Consider the following 13,310-nt stretch of genomic DNA (forward strand, 5'->3'; position numbering starts at 1 on the left):
TGCCAAATACCTAGGAGGTAATCCTACCTCTTGCAGAGCCTTTAAAAGGAGATGCCAGAGGAAGTTGAATAACTAAAAATTGTTACCTCTCTAAGTAACATTCTGTTTCTTAACAAAACTTAGGGGAGATTGTTTCCTTTTGAGGAGGTTTTTTTTTTCCCCTCCTTCCAAATGCAAAATGAGGGATATGGGAACATCAGCCATACAAAACCTTTTTTATATAAGTCATTCAAATGTTAAATTGGATCAGACTTTGACTCCTTAAGTCATATAGTTACATATTATATCTAACTTGGATGCTTATAGCTATGGGAAACATTCTGTTCAGCGTGGACTGTTTTCAGACAAGTTTTTCTTCTTGGGCTCAGCGCTACTTTCTTTTACACTTGGAATTAGACCTTGTTAATTTTAAAGGTGCTTTAGGTATAGGTACTTGACCTAATGTTACACTACACTTTTGACTACAGGACACATCCATGGGAGAGGTGAGGAGAGAAAATTAATGATATTGTGTGCTACATCTACCAGACTTGCTATTCCTGTTCATTGAATTATCTTCAGTCTTCCTTCTTCATGTTCTGCACTTCCTGGTAGAAGCAAAAAAACGTGTATCTTCTTTCCCTTATCTTCTTTTTTCTTTACAGAAGGCAAATGAGCCTAGGATTACAGGTATCTTGTGTATGCAAGAAGCAGGAATTGGAGAACACTGGAAGGACAACTTGGAAAAATACACCATAGGGGAAATGTCCTCTATAATATTCTTCCTTCTGCAGCTTATTTGTATCTGATGCTCCAACTGAAATGTCTTGGAAAACAGATAAAGTGCAGCCTTTTTTGGTGAAGTATTATTATGGGAAGGCAGAAATTTCTTTTGCAGCCTGCAGTTAATCTTCGAGGCCAAGTAGATAGTTAGCATTGTTTGAGTAAAATTCTGTTGTTCCTTCACTTTCTTGAGTACAAGGTGATTAATCAGTTCATACCTGCATCGGGATATGAAATTATTTCTGCATACTATGCTATTCCCAGGGAGTATTAGTCCCATCTCTTTTTAATGCAGTATTGTTACCTGGGTTGTTGTTAGTGATACCGTGTCTTAATCAGATTTATCTGGAGAGTTAAAACCAATACTAACTTTTCATTGGACTAAAAATGATGGAAGCTATTTTAAATTCATTTATTTCAGAAAGCTCAGAGTAACGGCCCTGAAAAGCAAGAAAAAGAGGGAGTAATTCAGAATTTCAAACGAACTCTCTCAAAAAAAGAAAAAAAAGAAAAAAAGAGGCGTGAAAAAGAGGCATTGCGACATGCATCAGATAAAGATGATAGACTTCTTCATGGGGATGATATGTAAGTGTTTAAACTTGGATCAGTCCATATAACTTAAATTTTCCTTCTTTACCAAATAAATTGTTGTTTCTTTCCGAAGTAGGTAGTTGACACGGGTGCAATAACATCAAAAACCAAAATAAGTTCTGTCAGTTTCAGTGATTTGTATGTATATTGTGCTGAAAGGTTTGTTTCTAAACCATGAAATAAGCTTTTTTCCTGCTCTTTATCCTTCTGCAGAAATTGGCACAGGCTTGGTGACGTGGACTTTGCCCACTGTTTTTATTTTGAGCATTTACTCTAGAGTGGGTTTATTATTCTCCCTATGTTTGATTGTTCTGTCTTTCCCCAGAAAAAGTAATGTGTGTAGAGGTTTTCTGTTTGACTTGCCACCTGACTATCACTTTTATTTTCTGATGTGTATTTTGGTGGCCAGTCTTCTGGGTTCTTCAACTCGTGCTGCCAAATCTGCATCTTATTCATTGAGACAGGGCAGAACATGCTTTATTCCTTCTACAGAAAACAAAAGGAGCACAGGAGTCGGGCATTGATAACTGTGTGTAGAACTAGAAAGCTGAGAAAAGTCTAACCTTAAATTAAACTTTGTCTCTCTGCCAGTTTCTGTAGGATTTATACGTAATACACGAGAAAAAAAATCATTAGTGGTGGATTTTTAAAACGCCCGGGAAGAAAATAAATTCTGAAAGCTTATTAATTAATAACAGATTCACAGAGGTGAAAGAAATGAGTTGACTGGTTGACATATAATAGAGGATTTTGCTGCTTGATTTTTTCTTTTTTTTAATTTGTTTCTGTTCTTTAGTTTGTGGTTGGTTTTTGTGTGTGCTGCTCTGCATGGGTATGTTTGCAGTGTTCTTCAGGCATCAGCATCATCTTTCCAGTATTCTGTGGCATAACTTAGCTTGATCTTATTTTTAAATTAAAATAAGTTGTCTTTAAGTGCATTAGTAAAAGAAAAAGCATGATCGGTAAGCACGTGTTAACTCTACTGCCACATGATTTGCAATATTTGTGAATCAGAATAAAATTAGGGATGTAATGTAAAGTTTCTTCAATGCCTCCTCTTGTTTCTGAGAGGTAGAAGGCCTCTTTCTTTGAAAACTAGTGACCTTCAGTACTTAAATAGCTTGTTATTTCAGATGCGTGTGAGTATATGAACAGTGTTAATCCTCACTAAAGAGGACTTCATGTAGAAATCGTAACTTAATTGATCTCCTGTGTGTATGGATTCTATATTACTTATGTTTTATCACATATGACATGATGTAGTTAGATGTATATTAGGCTTTTAATGACTTTTTTTTTCTTTGTACTTAAACTATCTTGGCAGTGAGAATTCTCGCCTTGCAGCTGAGGTTTACAAAGATATGCCTGAGACCAGCTTTACTCGCACAATATCCAATCCCGAGGTGGTTATGAAACGGCGGCGACAGCAAAAACTAGAGAAGAGAATGCAGGAATTTCGCAGTTCTGATGGCAGACCAGACTCGGGTACTTTGATTTCTTTGGCAGATTAATGGGAGGGAATATGCTCATTGCGCTTGTGAACAGTGCTAAAACCAGGCAAGAAAGAGGGACAGCATTATACTTATTAAATGGACGAAGTGAGAAAGTCTTCTGAAATAAATGTCATTCCTTCCGCTAAGAACAAGCTGAATGACCTGAACATAGAAGTGCAATCAGTAGCACAAATATGAGATGGCAAGGAATGATCAGATCTGCACAAAGAGTTCTGGTAGATATTGTGAATATCGGTGATGAATTATTTTGCCTTTTTAGGGGTGGGAATAAAGGTCATAGTGGTTGTATGAAAATCAGCATTGAATGAATGAAGAAAGCAATGTTAGTACTGGTAAAACATCAAATGTTTTTGTGTTTTGTCCATGGAAAAGTAGTGAAAGAGGAGACAGAAGTGTATAAAACACCACCCATGAGGGAAATCTTAAATGGCCTTTTAAAGAGAGGGGAGATTTTTGAAAATCTGCACAAACTTGATGTCAAGATAGGAAAGATAAGTTTTCCATCCAGTTGTTGTCACTGTTTCATTTAGGGGAATATTAAAAGTTGTGAAGCACTGGGGAAAAAATTTGCTTGGAGAAATTAGGAAGGCATCACTGGAGTTTTTTTACCAGTGACTGAGACAAATTTATTTCTGGGATGTCTTGTAAGTTTCATGTAGTAGTGGATTGACTAAATGATTTCTGAAGTGGTTTGTTCTTATATTCTGCTAGAAATATAATAAATGGCTGCATGTTGTCTGGTAGCACTGCTAATTAAATATCTTTTCCAAGGTGGGACATTGAGAATTTATGCAGACAGTTTAAGACCAAATATACCGTACAAGACAATCCTGCTGTCCACTACAGATACTGCAGACTTTGCAGTTATCGAAGCACTGGAAAAATACGGTCTGGAGAAGGAAAATCCCAAGGATTATTGTATTGCTCGTGTAAGTGAAATTCACGGTTTTCTCATGCTTCATATTTGATTTTGTTCTTTGCAGTAGCTTTGGAAGTAAATGGAAGGATTTTGCTAGTTCTGTGACAAACTTTTATTTAACAGCTTCGGGACTTCTGAAGTGACTTATCAGTTTTTTTTTGGTCTTAAACCCTGAATCTTCCAATCTTGCCAAATTGCTACTGGATATGTAGATAAGCAATAATAATGAAGGTAATATATTACTGTATTTGGCACTGTGGTTTTATACCAGTAAGTAGACTTATGATTTGTAGATGTAACTAACAGTTAATCCTATGGATACCTAAATTTTTCCTATTTGTGCACATAACTATTCCCCTGGGCTAAGAGTGTCTGTTCAGAAGCAAGAGTGCTTAGTATAAATTCCATTATGAATGGTAAATGTTTCATGCTGCTGCCTTATGCCTTTCAATGGTAGCTTACCCTCAATACACATCAGAAGAGATTAAACATTTAAGTGAAACTTGGTCTTACTTTCAGAAGTTAATTATTTTAGGAGTTCTAAATGAATGGCATAGAATTACTGTTTCTTAGAGGTATGGCTTTATCAAAGAGTCCCATGGGCAGCAGTACTGATTAAGGGTTGCAAACTTCTGTCCATATCATCTTTTGAAGGAGAATCCTGTTCATTTGTTCCTTGTTTGAGTCCAATCTTTGATTACCTTTCTGGCTATTATTTGGCTAATAAACTTGGATTTATTACTCCTTAAAATGATGAAAGACAGGGAAAAAATGGTTGTCTCATCATGTTGTATTCTTTTCTCTGTTCGTTCTCCAGTGCTTAAAGTGCCACTAGAAAACAGTAAGGAAGCTTTTATTTGCTATTCCTCACACTTTCTAGCTGCTTTAAAGGATGTGGAAATATATTTGGCCTTTTTTTTTATTAGTGTCTTTGAGTAACCTTAGTGTCTACTTTTGCTGTGCTTACAGCCTCCAGTGGTATAATTAGCTGGGAATTGATGTGTTGCTCCAGCTTTGTTGTAATTAGTAATAAGGAAACCGTACAATGGTAGTACTGTTGTAGTTTCATAATGTTGAACTGATCTTTGTTTTATTCTTTCAACATTATAATCTTAGTTCTAGACATAATTTTAATAAAGTTCTGGGCACTTTATCCTTGTCTTCATTGAACTGTAATGGAGATAGTGCGAAAGTTAATTTTTACTTGACTTCAGCATGATTTTACATAGGTTTTTATTATAGAAATGAATAGTTTTATAAGTAATGAGAGATTTTATGATGTACCATATTAAAAATGGATTGTCAGTTTTGGCTGCAGAGTATTTTCTGTATGTAGTTCTAATTATGACAAGTATCTTTATATTGTGGGTTCTGTAAATGAAATTCATCATTCACAGTCATTGATCTTATTAAATGGGCTGCTGAGTTGACATGCTCGTTTTTATCCTGGTTTGTGAGAATAGTAGGCTACAGCAGAGGAATTGTGACTGAATGTGGAAAATAGTTTTGCCTCTGTTTAGTTCAGAGTTAGAGGGTGTTATGATATATTACAAAATATTTATATGTTAGGAAATTTATTGAGCTCATTGTACACTTACTAGGGAAACTTTTGCAAGTCACAGTGGTGGTGGTGTTCTCTCTCACCTCCCTTTGTTCTCTGATCTTCTGTAGGGTTGTTTAATGTAGAAAATAGTCTGGGGAATGTTGCTTTGATCTTGGGAAAGATTAGCAAAGTCTTTACTGCGAAGCAAATTGATTTAAATTAGTTTTCTGGAAAGCACTTCTGGAAAGTATTTTTACTTTTTTGAGCGATGCATCTTCTTGATTTACTAAGTTTTTATACTGACATAAGTTGTATGCTTATGTTTACATTTGAAATATTTGAGTGGTCTACATTGGCTAATACCATAATAATACTAATAATTAGTAATAATAATCTTTAAGTGTAGAAGACCTTACTGGTTTGCTAACAATAAGTCATTGTCATTGGTTGAAATATACTTGACCTTTCTCGTTGTCTCTGCTGATCTAGTGCTTGGGTTTAAAATATGATAATCCTTCCTGTTTTCATCAAGTTCAGTATTTTAAAACTGACTTTAAAATCAACTTTTTGCCAGATATTTTATGAAGTTGCTCTCCTTGCTTGAAACATTAAAATGCCCAAGCTTTAGTTTGTGTCTTTCATTGCTGCTTTCTTTTTTGGAAACTCAAAAATACAATGCTAAATAAGTGTAATGGCCATTGGTACTCCATTACACTGAAGTCTCATAGCAGTTCTTTATACCTGGTAGACCTTATACCTCTGTTCTCCTGACACTTTACAGTATCCTGTAAAATACAAATCTGTCTTGCCTGTGTTTCTATTCTTTACTTCTTCTTGAGTTTAAAACGTATAACTTCAGTTTCTTATTGGCTGGGATTTAAAAATGCCTTGTTCTGAGTGGCAGGTGAAGTGTCTTCTAAGAAGACTTAAGCAGTTCTCTTTTACTTAACTTTTAAAATGGATATTAAGTTTTATGACAAGACCTTTATAAGGCTGCATAAGTAATTACTTGCAATAAAGTTCACTCGCTTCTTAAGTTTCATTTGAAAGGTGAAAATGATAAGAATTTTTCTTAACACCACTGACAACTTTTACTGTAAATGGCAGTTTCCTGTTAGTTGCTTGCTTTCATACTGTAGTTTGTGGTGTACTGCGCTGTACCTTTAGCGCACTTCTAAAGTGCTTTTTTATGTAGTTGACTAAATACAAGTTTGTACCCATATGCATTTTATTTGTTTCAGTTTACTTGGTATGAGTCTTCGTGAATCATACAGGGTTCACTGCACATCTCTCCAGATGTCAAATTAATTAGACAGTATTCCAAGCTACCTGTGCATATTCACTTAGGGCATAAGGCTTGAGGCATGAAGCAAACCATTTAACTCATAGAAGTAGAATCTTGATTAGACTTTTGTTTTAGCATGCTCTTATTTTTTACTCAAGGATAAGGTGTACATAACTTATTATAATGTCAAGAAAAAACATGCAGTTCATGCTAATTAGTTTTTGTTTGGTTTTGTTTTTTAAGAAATAGATACTGCAGACATGAGTCTTTAAGTGTTTTTTAGCAGGGTTCATTGTTTTTGATGGAAATGTGCAATCTGTGTTTGCAACTTGTAATGAAAATTCACGATTGATTAATTTGAATAAGTAGGTCTATTAAAACGTATAGTAGATATGAGGTTTTCATTTTATAAACATAAAAATGACAAAACGGCGTATTGAAGAACTATTATAGCTTGGGCTTTTTTATGTGAACTTTTTGCTAAGGATAGATCTGGTAACTTGATTTGTAGCAATTACTTACCACAGGAGGTTAAAGTATTTGGGTGTTGCCTTCTCTTACTGGTTTATCCCAGCAAATGCCTAAGTTGCTAAATTTAAATTTATTAGCTTGTATTTTCTGCACGTTTCCCTGCATTTTAAATGAATAAGTACAGATTGGAATGACTTTATGATCACTTGTATATGATAATAGATACGATTATGAAGAAGCAGACTATATTCTTCTTAATTATCTGTTATGAATTTGTTTCAGTTCATAGATTGTCAGCTGACAACTTGCTTCCAAGACTTGTGATCTTAAGCTAGTTTTACCCATCTCAATTCCCTATGCTGTTGCAGAAACCAGGGAAATGTTTGTGCCTGATCTCAGCAGTCTGTATGGATACAAATTCATGAAAGGTTATTTAACTGCATCTTCTGTGTTTCAACACAAGAGCAAATCTCTACCTGTGAGCCAAAACCAAATTATAATATAGATTTTCTCCTGTGTTTTTCCGTTATTTGAAAACACAGGAATTCCAGCATTGTGGGTGACACACGCAGCATTCACTTAAAACATAAACATGCTTTCTAAAATGTCTTCATCATGATTAGAAGCCCCTGGCCTGCATGGGCTCAGATGTGGCATTGTCTTTGAGAAGGTTAGGTCACATGTTTTTGATATTTATTTTTTGAAGTGAAATATTGGGGCTTACCCTTCCTGAGAGGTGGGAGCAACAGTAAGTGGCTGGAGGGACAAGGAGATCAGTGTTTTTGTGATCCCTCTTCTCTAGGTTGTCTAGTTTATCGTTGCTGCTATTAAGCCCAACACCCAGTACAGGTGCTTATCCAGGTTCAAAGGCAGAAGTAATATCCGGGTCAAGTAGCAGATCCTAGGTATTTATATCTCATCTGTTCTCTAACTTCAGTGCATTTGGGTATTCTTTGGTTTGCTGCCCAGTCCCTGGTACTGGTCAGCCCCTGGTATGCATGCTGTAGCGTGTAGTTCTTGTGTTACAACTAGTGTCTTCTGTCTTGAGGGCTTTGGGATCTAAAAATTGTTGCCTTTTGAATAAGGCTTGAAACAGTGTTAGCTTAATTAGCTAATGAAAATTATCCTGTAGGTGTAATTTATTTAAAATCTGAGATGTGAAATAGAGTGGTTTAGCAAGATAAGATTTGAGTATAGATACGTTTCTGTTTCCTTTCAGTTTGTACATTTTAATGTTTCTGTCATTTTATAATGTCATGTCTATTTGAATATCTAATTAAAGATAATTTAATTAGTCCTATGTTTAGCCAGGTTTTGCATAGAAAATATTTCAGGGAAAGGCCAATGACTCGATTACATACTTTTGATCTTAAACGTACTTGTTTCCTGCTTGGAAGAAGATGAAAGGGTGTTTGAGGTGGATCTGTGAGAACTTAGTTAACACTGAAATGGGTGTGGAGAGGAGGTGACAAATGAGAGCGGAAGGCCTCTTGAGGGCTGCAGTGCAGTAGGGTGCAGGAGCCAATGGCTGCATTACTTCAGAAGGTGTTTCCTAGGTCATGGGTTAGAAATAGGCATAATTTTGAGTAGTTTGTTTAAATAGAGTTGTCTATGAATTTAAATAACATTAGTGATACTTGGATCACAAATGGGGAAGTAAAATGTACTTTATTTTACTTTTTTTTAATTCAGCTTTGGAAGGCTTGCCTTGAACTTGGAAGGTACTCACACGTTGTAATACTGCCTGACATTGTTTTTTATGCTTGATCACTCTGGAGAGCAGTAATGCAAATGTGCATGAAATCATAGGCTGTGTCTTGTTTAGAGTCAGAACTCATGAATCAAGGTTTCCCCCTTCACTGCCTTGTAAGGATATATATCTGTAATAGCTATAAAAGCCCTGTGGTTCTGTTACCAAAGTATACTTGGTTTTGGCTCTTCCTTAAAGCCTAGAGAGCATGAAGCGATTTTGTGCCCATAGTATCTGTGTTGGTCAGGTAAAGGTTGAGAAAGACGAGGATGCAGGAGGTGTCACAACGTTCTCTTCTGCAGCAATTCCAGTGTGGGGGGTAATAAAAGAAACTTAAGCTTTATTTTTTAACCAACACATCCATTTTTTTTCCGCAGCCGTTAAGAAATTTGAACAATTTTGTTTACTGAAAGGTGGTCTTGTCTACCTTAGGTGTAACTTGTGTTCCCTTTCTTTTTAAGTATAGCTGGTATTCTGGGAAATGCAATTTAACTGAAGTGGAAGCAAGAGAGTTGAAAAAAAGTCTTGGAAAGTGAAATGCATTTCAGATTACTGAATTCTTTTATTTTATCTCTTGTTATAAACAAAAGAAAATAATAGGAAGATATATTCCTGTTCTAATTGTCTACTAACGGCTCTGAAAACTGATAATGGTCTTTTTCTAGGTCATGCTGCCTCCTGGTGCTCAGCACTCTGATGATAAAGGTGCTAAAGAAACTATTCTTGATGATGATGAGTGTCCACTGCAGATATTCAGGGAGTGGCCTAGTGATAAAGGTATGTCTAAAAGGTTGTGAGACTTTTGTGCTTTTGGTGTTGTCAGGCATGTTGTGGACCCCCTGTAAAGAAATAGAACATATACTTCTAAGTGTTTTGCTTTTAGGCACTTTTAATACTAGGTGCTTTTAGTGTTACTTACTATTTCAGTCAGCACTGTTTGTAATAATACATCTTTAGCCAGCAAATGGGTTTTACGTTTCATTCTGAAGTTTCTAAATTAACTACTGTAGAGAAGTATGCTATTAATCTTTCAAATAGTTTTAACTTAAAAATAGCTACATAAAGAAGTGTCAGGAACTCAGTAAGCTGAAAGTAATTCCATAGAACACTTACAAACACTTAATAGATGCTAGATGTGTGCTTGTTCACCGATACTGCATCTCAAAGGATGTGTAATACTGTGTTTTAGGAATACTAGTCTTTCAGTTGAAAAGGCGGCCTCCTGATTACATCCCAAAGAAATCCAAGAAGTTAACTGATGGAAAGCCATTAAAGGGGAAGGAAAGAGTTGACGGGTCTGGCTATGGCTCTTGCCTTCCTCCTGAGAAACTACCATACCTAGTAGAACTAAGCCCAGGTAAGAATTTCCAGTTATCTAATAACCAAAATTACATTACTACATAGTCATTTTGATTTTCAAGAAAAATAAGACTTCTCTTGGAAGCACAGAAAGTCAGTTGGCATGTGAATGCCACATCTGCTGTTCTTCTCGCATAAGATTTTGAATTGGAGCTTTCTAGAGGTAGAACTGCATATTGTTATAATATCAAAATTTTAGTAGCAAGTGTTGGGAGTTAAAAGAAGGGGAAACATTATTTACTAAGACTTTTTCTGTATTAGCAGGGTTTCAAGTATGAAGTTCTAAGCGTTTCAAAAATAAGAAAATCATTCAGTCTTCAATTTCTTTTGGATTTTGAGGTTTAAAAACTTGATAATAAGTGAAAGTTTAACATGTCATCTGGTGGTGGTGTGTGAGTGTGTGCACACGTGCATTGGAATGGACCAGAAAAGCACTGCTGAAATCTAGTTTGTTTTACAGTCAGATGTATACTATAGCATCCCTGGTAAGATGTATTTGACAGTGCTATACATGAAAAACACATTTTTAGAAGGACAAGAGCATGAATTTTTTAATCAAACGCTTGCTAAACATTTTTTAGCATATATTGAACCTTCAAAACACTGGCTTCTATTTTTGGCATCATTACAATTCTCTGAGCTTCATTGTAATTTACAGTTAATTTTATGACCTAGGGAAGAGCCAGGGGAGCTTGTTTGTTTATAGCACAACAACCAATAAAACGTATATGATTTCTCTTAATTTCTGTTGTCTTCGTGTTTAAAGATTTGGATATCGTCTTTTAATTTTTGGTGATTTTGTTATTTGCAGCTCTTTTTCTATTAAATATAATTTGGATACATGCAGGTATCCAAACAAGTGATTTCAGTTTTGAGGTTGGTTGTTTAACGTTTGGGAAGCAAGGTACAAAACTGAAAGACAAAACCTGAAAACTTTGACCAGAACTGTAAACAGGAGGTTAAATTCATAGTCAGATAGTGTGTGGGTTTTTTTTTTTCCTTTTAAAAAAAGGCCAGATAAAATTAGCAGTACACAGAACATATTGTGTATTTTGTATTGTGTTCTATATGCTGAGGTTGGATTTGCATATTAATATTTTGGGTTCCTTGAATAGTAATTCTGATTTCCTGTGCTCTAAACTCTTACTCTTTGTGGAGCCTAGTTGCTTTAGTATTAAAACATTGTGCCTGGGCAGTGAAGCAAGACATCCATTAATGGAAAGAGGAAAAACAATCTGAAGTGCCACAGGTGGCAATGCTGTGTACTAAGCCTTTGTAGGTTGCCTGTGGGACTGACCTATTGTTCGTGTTTTTCTTCTAACAGCTTGTTGTCGCTTTTCTAAACAATAAGGATTGTTTCATTCAGTAGCTTTTTAGTACTGATGCCTTTATATTCTGTTCGGTTTCTAAAGATGAAAGAGTTTAATGCACTTCGTCCTTATAGACTGAATGAGTTGTTAGGCAACAGTTTCACCCTTTCCTGTCTTTTCTTTTCTTTTCCTGCCCTCTTCCGCATGTTCTGCATGGTATCTGTTCTGCTGGTGCTGCCTTCACCTGGGTCCTCTGCATGTGTTTCTAACCCCAGGGAGAAGGAATCACTTTGCCTACTACAACTATCACGCTTACGAAGGTAATGCTATATTTAATACTGTTCTCTCATTAGTCACTAAAAACATTGCTGGCTGTAAATCTTTTGTTTCTTTTTGACAAATGAAAGGCTGTCTTGCTTATCTTTTTTTCCAAGGGACAACTTCTGTGAAGTAGTTATCTGTTCTGTCAGCTGCCATTTAATTATTCTACCTGTGAACAAGCATCAAATACATCATGAATGTGCTACCATCCAAAGAGTTCAACCTTCCAGCTAAGGTTAACGAGCAGTGCTGTGGTAGAAAGAGGAATATTCTTTGATCCATCTGCTTTCCGAATTCATAGTTAAAAAGTGGATTGGGTAAATGACATGTAACTTAAACATGCTTTTCAGTGTTTGACTACGTTGATGAAGTGGATGAAATCAGTGATGATTTTTATGGAAATAGTGTTTGGACCGCTGTTAAAGTGACCTCACTTTCTGCTCTGTGGTGTTCCATAGCATCCTTCACTATTTCTGCTGCCTGGTTTTCATGTTGTCTAGCAGTGTACCTCAAAGATTTAGCCTCATTAGACAGTAAAGTTTTGTTTAGTTTTTGTCTGTAGCATTTGAAGTTGACAACCTAACCTCGAGTCCTTGTGGATCTCTGATTCTCCTTAGGGTAATGTTCAGATATGCACTAGTTTTGCCCAACTGACAAGAATACAAAGCCACTTCCTTTTTTGTGGTGAAATGCATACAAAAAAAAAAACCCAACTTTTCATTTTCTTAGTTTTTAAGCATCTGTTTCCTCGTTTTATTTTGTAGACTACTGTAAAAGTACTATATGTCTGTTGGTGTTTCACACCTTTTCTTGACTATGGAGTATAATACTGAGCTTTAAGGAACGCTTCGAACTTACGCTGCCAGTGCTCAACTCTGATGAATTTGGACTTCCCTTTCATTAATGTCATTATTCCAGAGAGCTGAAAATTTCTGCAGAGTGTGCTGGTCTAATTAAGATAGATGAGCTCTGCAGGAACACCTGACAACTAAGTAGAAAGCTTAAAGTCTAGTTGCATCTTATGGGGAAAAAAAAAATAAGATTTCTTGAATCTTGATCTTAGAGTGTGAAAAAGATGTCATAGCGTTCTAGAGTCTTGTCTGTCTCTTGGGAACAAGGAATTTCAGGCTACTTTTATTTATTGTAGGAATAACTCCTGTAGAAGTGTACTTCTGTCAAAACATTGGCTGTTTATATTCTTGCAGAAGAACCTAGTAGACTTCAGTTTCATGTCCTGTGCAATTACACAAATCCAGTAAGTTGGCTGCTGGAAGTATGTCCTGTTTTTCCACTTATCCTCAGCTGCTGAAGTTGCTGGTTGTATGACTGTTTTATGGAGTGAAGATCAGATTCTGCACAGTATGGTAGAGGATGCACTTCAGTAGTTTGTTGCTGTAAATGTATTAGTTGGCAGTTGTCTCTGTCATGTCATGTAAATGAACCAAAAAACTAAGATGAATCTGATAGTAATAGAAATAGATTGGA

At 35.9% G+C, this 13,310-nt stretch overlaps 1 protein-coding gene across 24 annotated transcripts in view; it reads left to right on the forward strand.

The window, feature by feature from the left end:
* Positions 1 to 13,310, forward strand: part of AFDN (afadin, adherens junction formation factor) — a 124,741-nt gene that overhangs the window by 38,489 nt on the left and 72,942 nt on the right. For 19 of the 24 annotated variants that reach the window (XR_008448975.1, XM_054061418.1, XM_054061396.1 and 16 more), the window contains exons 4-9: positions 1,184 to 1,347; positions 2,678 to 2,838; positions 3,639 to 3,796; positions 9,501 to 9,612; positions 10,025 to 10,192; positions 11,780 to 11,824. Coding sequence is in view for 23 of the 24 variants with exons in the window: in XM_054061418.1 (XP_053917393.1) it covers positions 1,184 to 1,347; positions 2,678 to 2,838; positions 3,639 to 3,796; positions 9,501 to 9,612; positions 10,025 to 10,192; positions 11,780 to 11,824 (808 nt within the window). In the remaining variant the exon portion in view is untranslated. The remainder of the gene's footprint in view (positions 1 to 1,183; positions 1,348 to 2,677; positions 2,839 to 3,638; positions 3,797 to 9,500; positions 9,613 to 10,024; positions 10,193 to 11,779; positions 11,825 to 13,310) is intronic. The other 5 variants (XM_054061404.1, XM_054061406.1, XM_054061420.1 and 2 more) reach the window with 1 other exon arrangement.

The sequence above is a fragment of the Cuculus canorus genome, chromosome 3 (genome assembly GCF_017976375.1).
Source record: "Cuculus canorus isolate bCucCan1 chromosome 3, bCucCan1.pri, whole genome shotgun sequence".
NCBI lineage: Eukaryota > Metazoa > Chordata > Aves > Cuculiformes > Cuculidae > Cuculus > Cuculus canorus.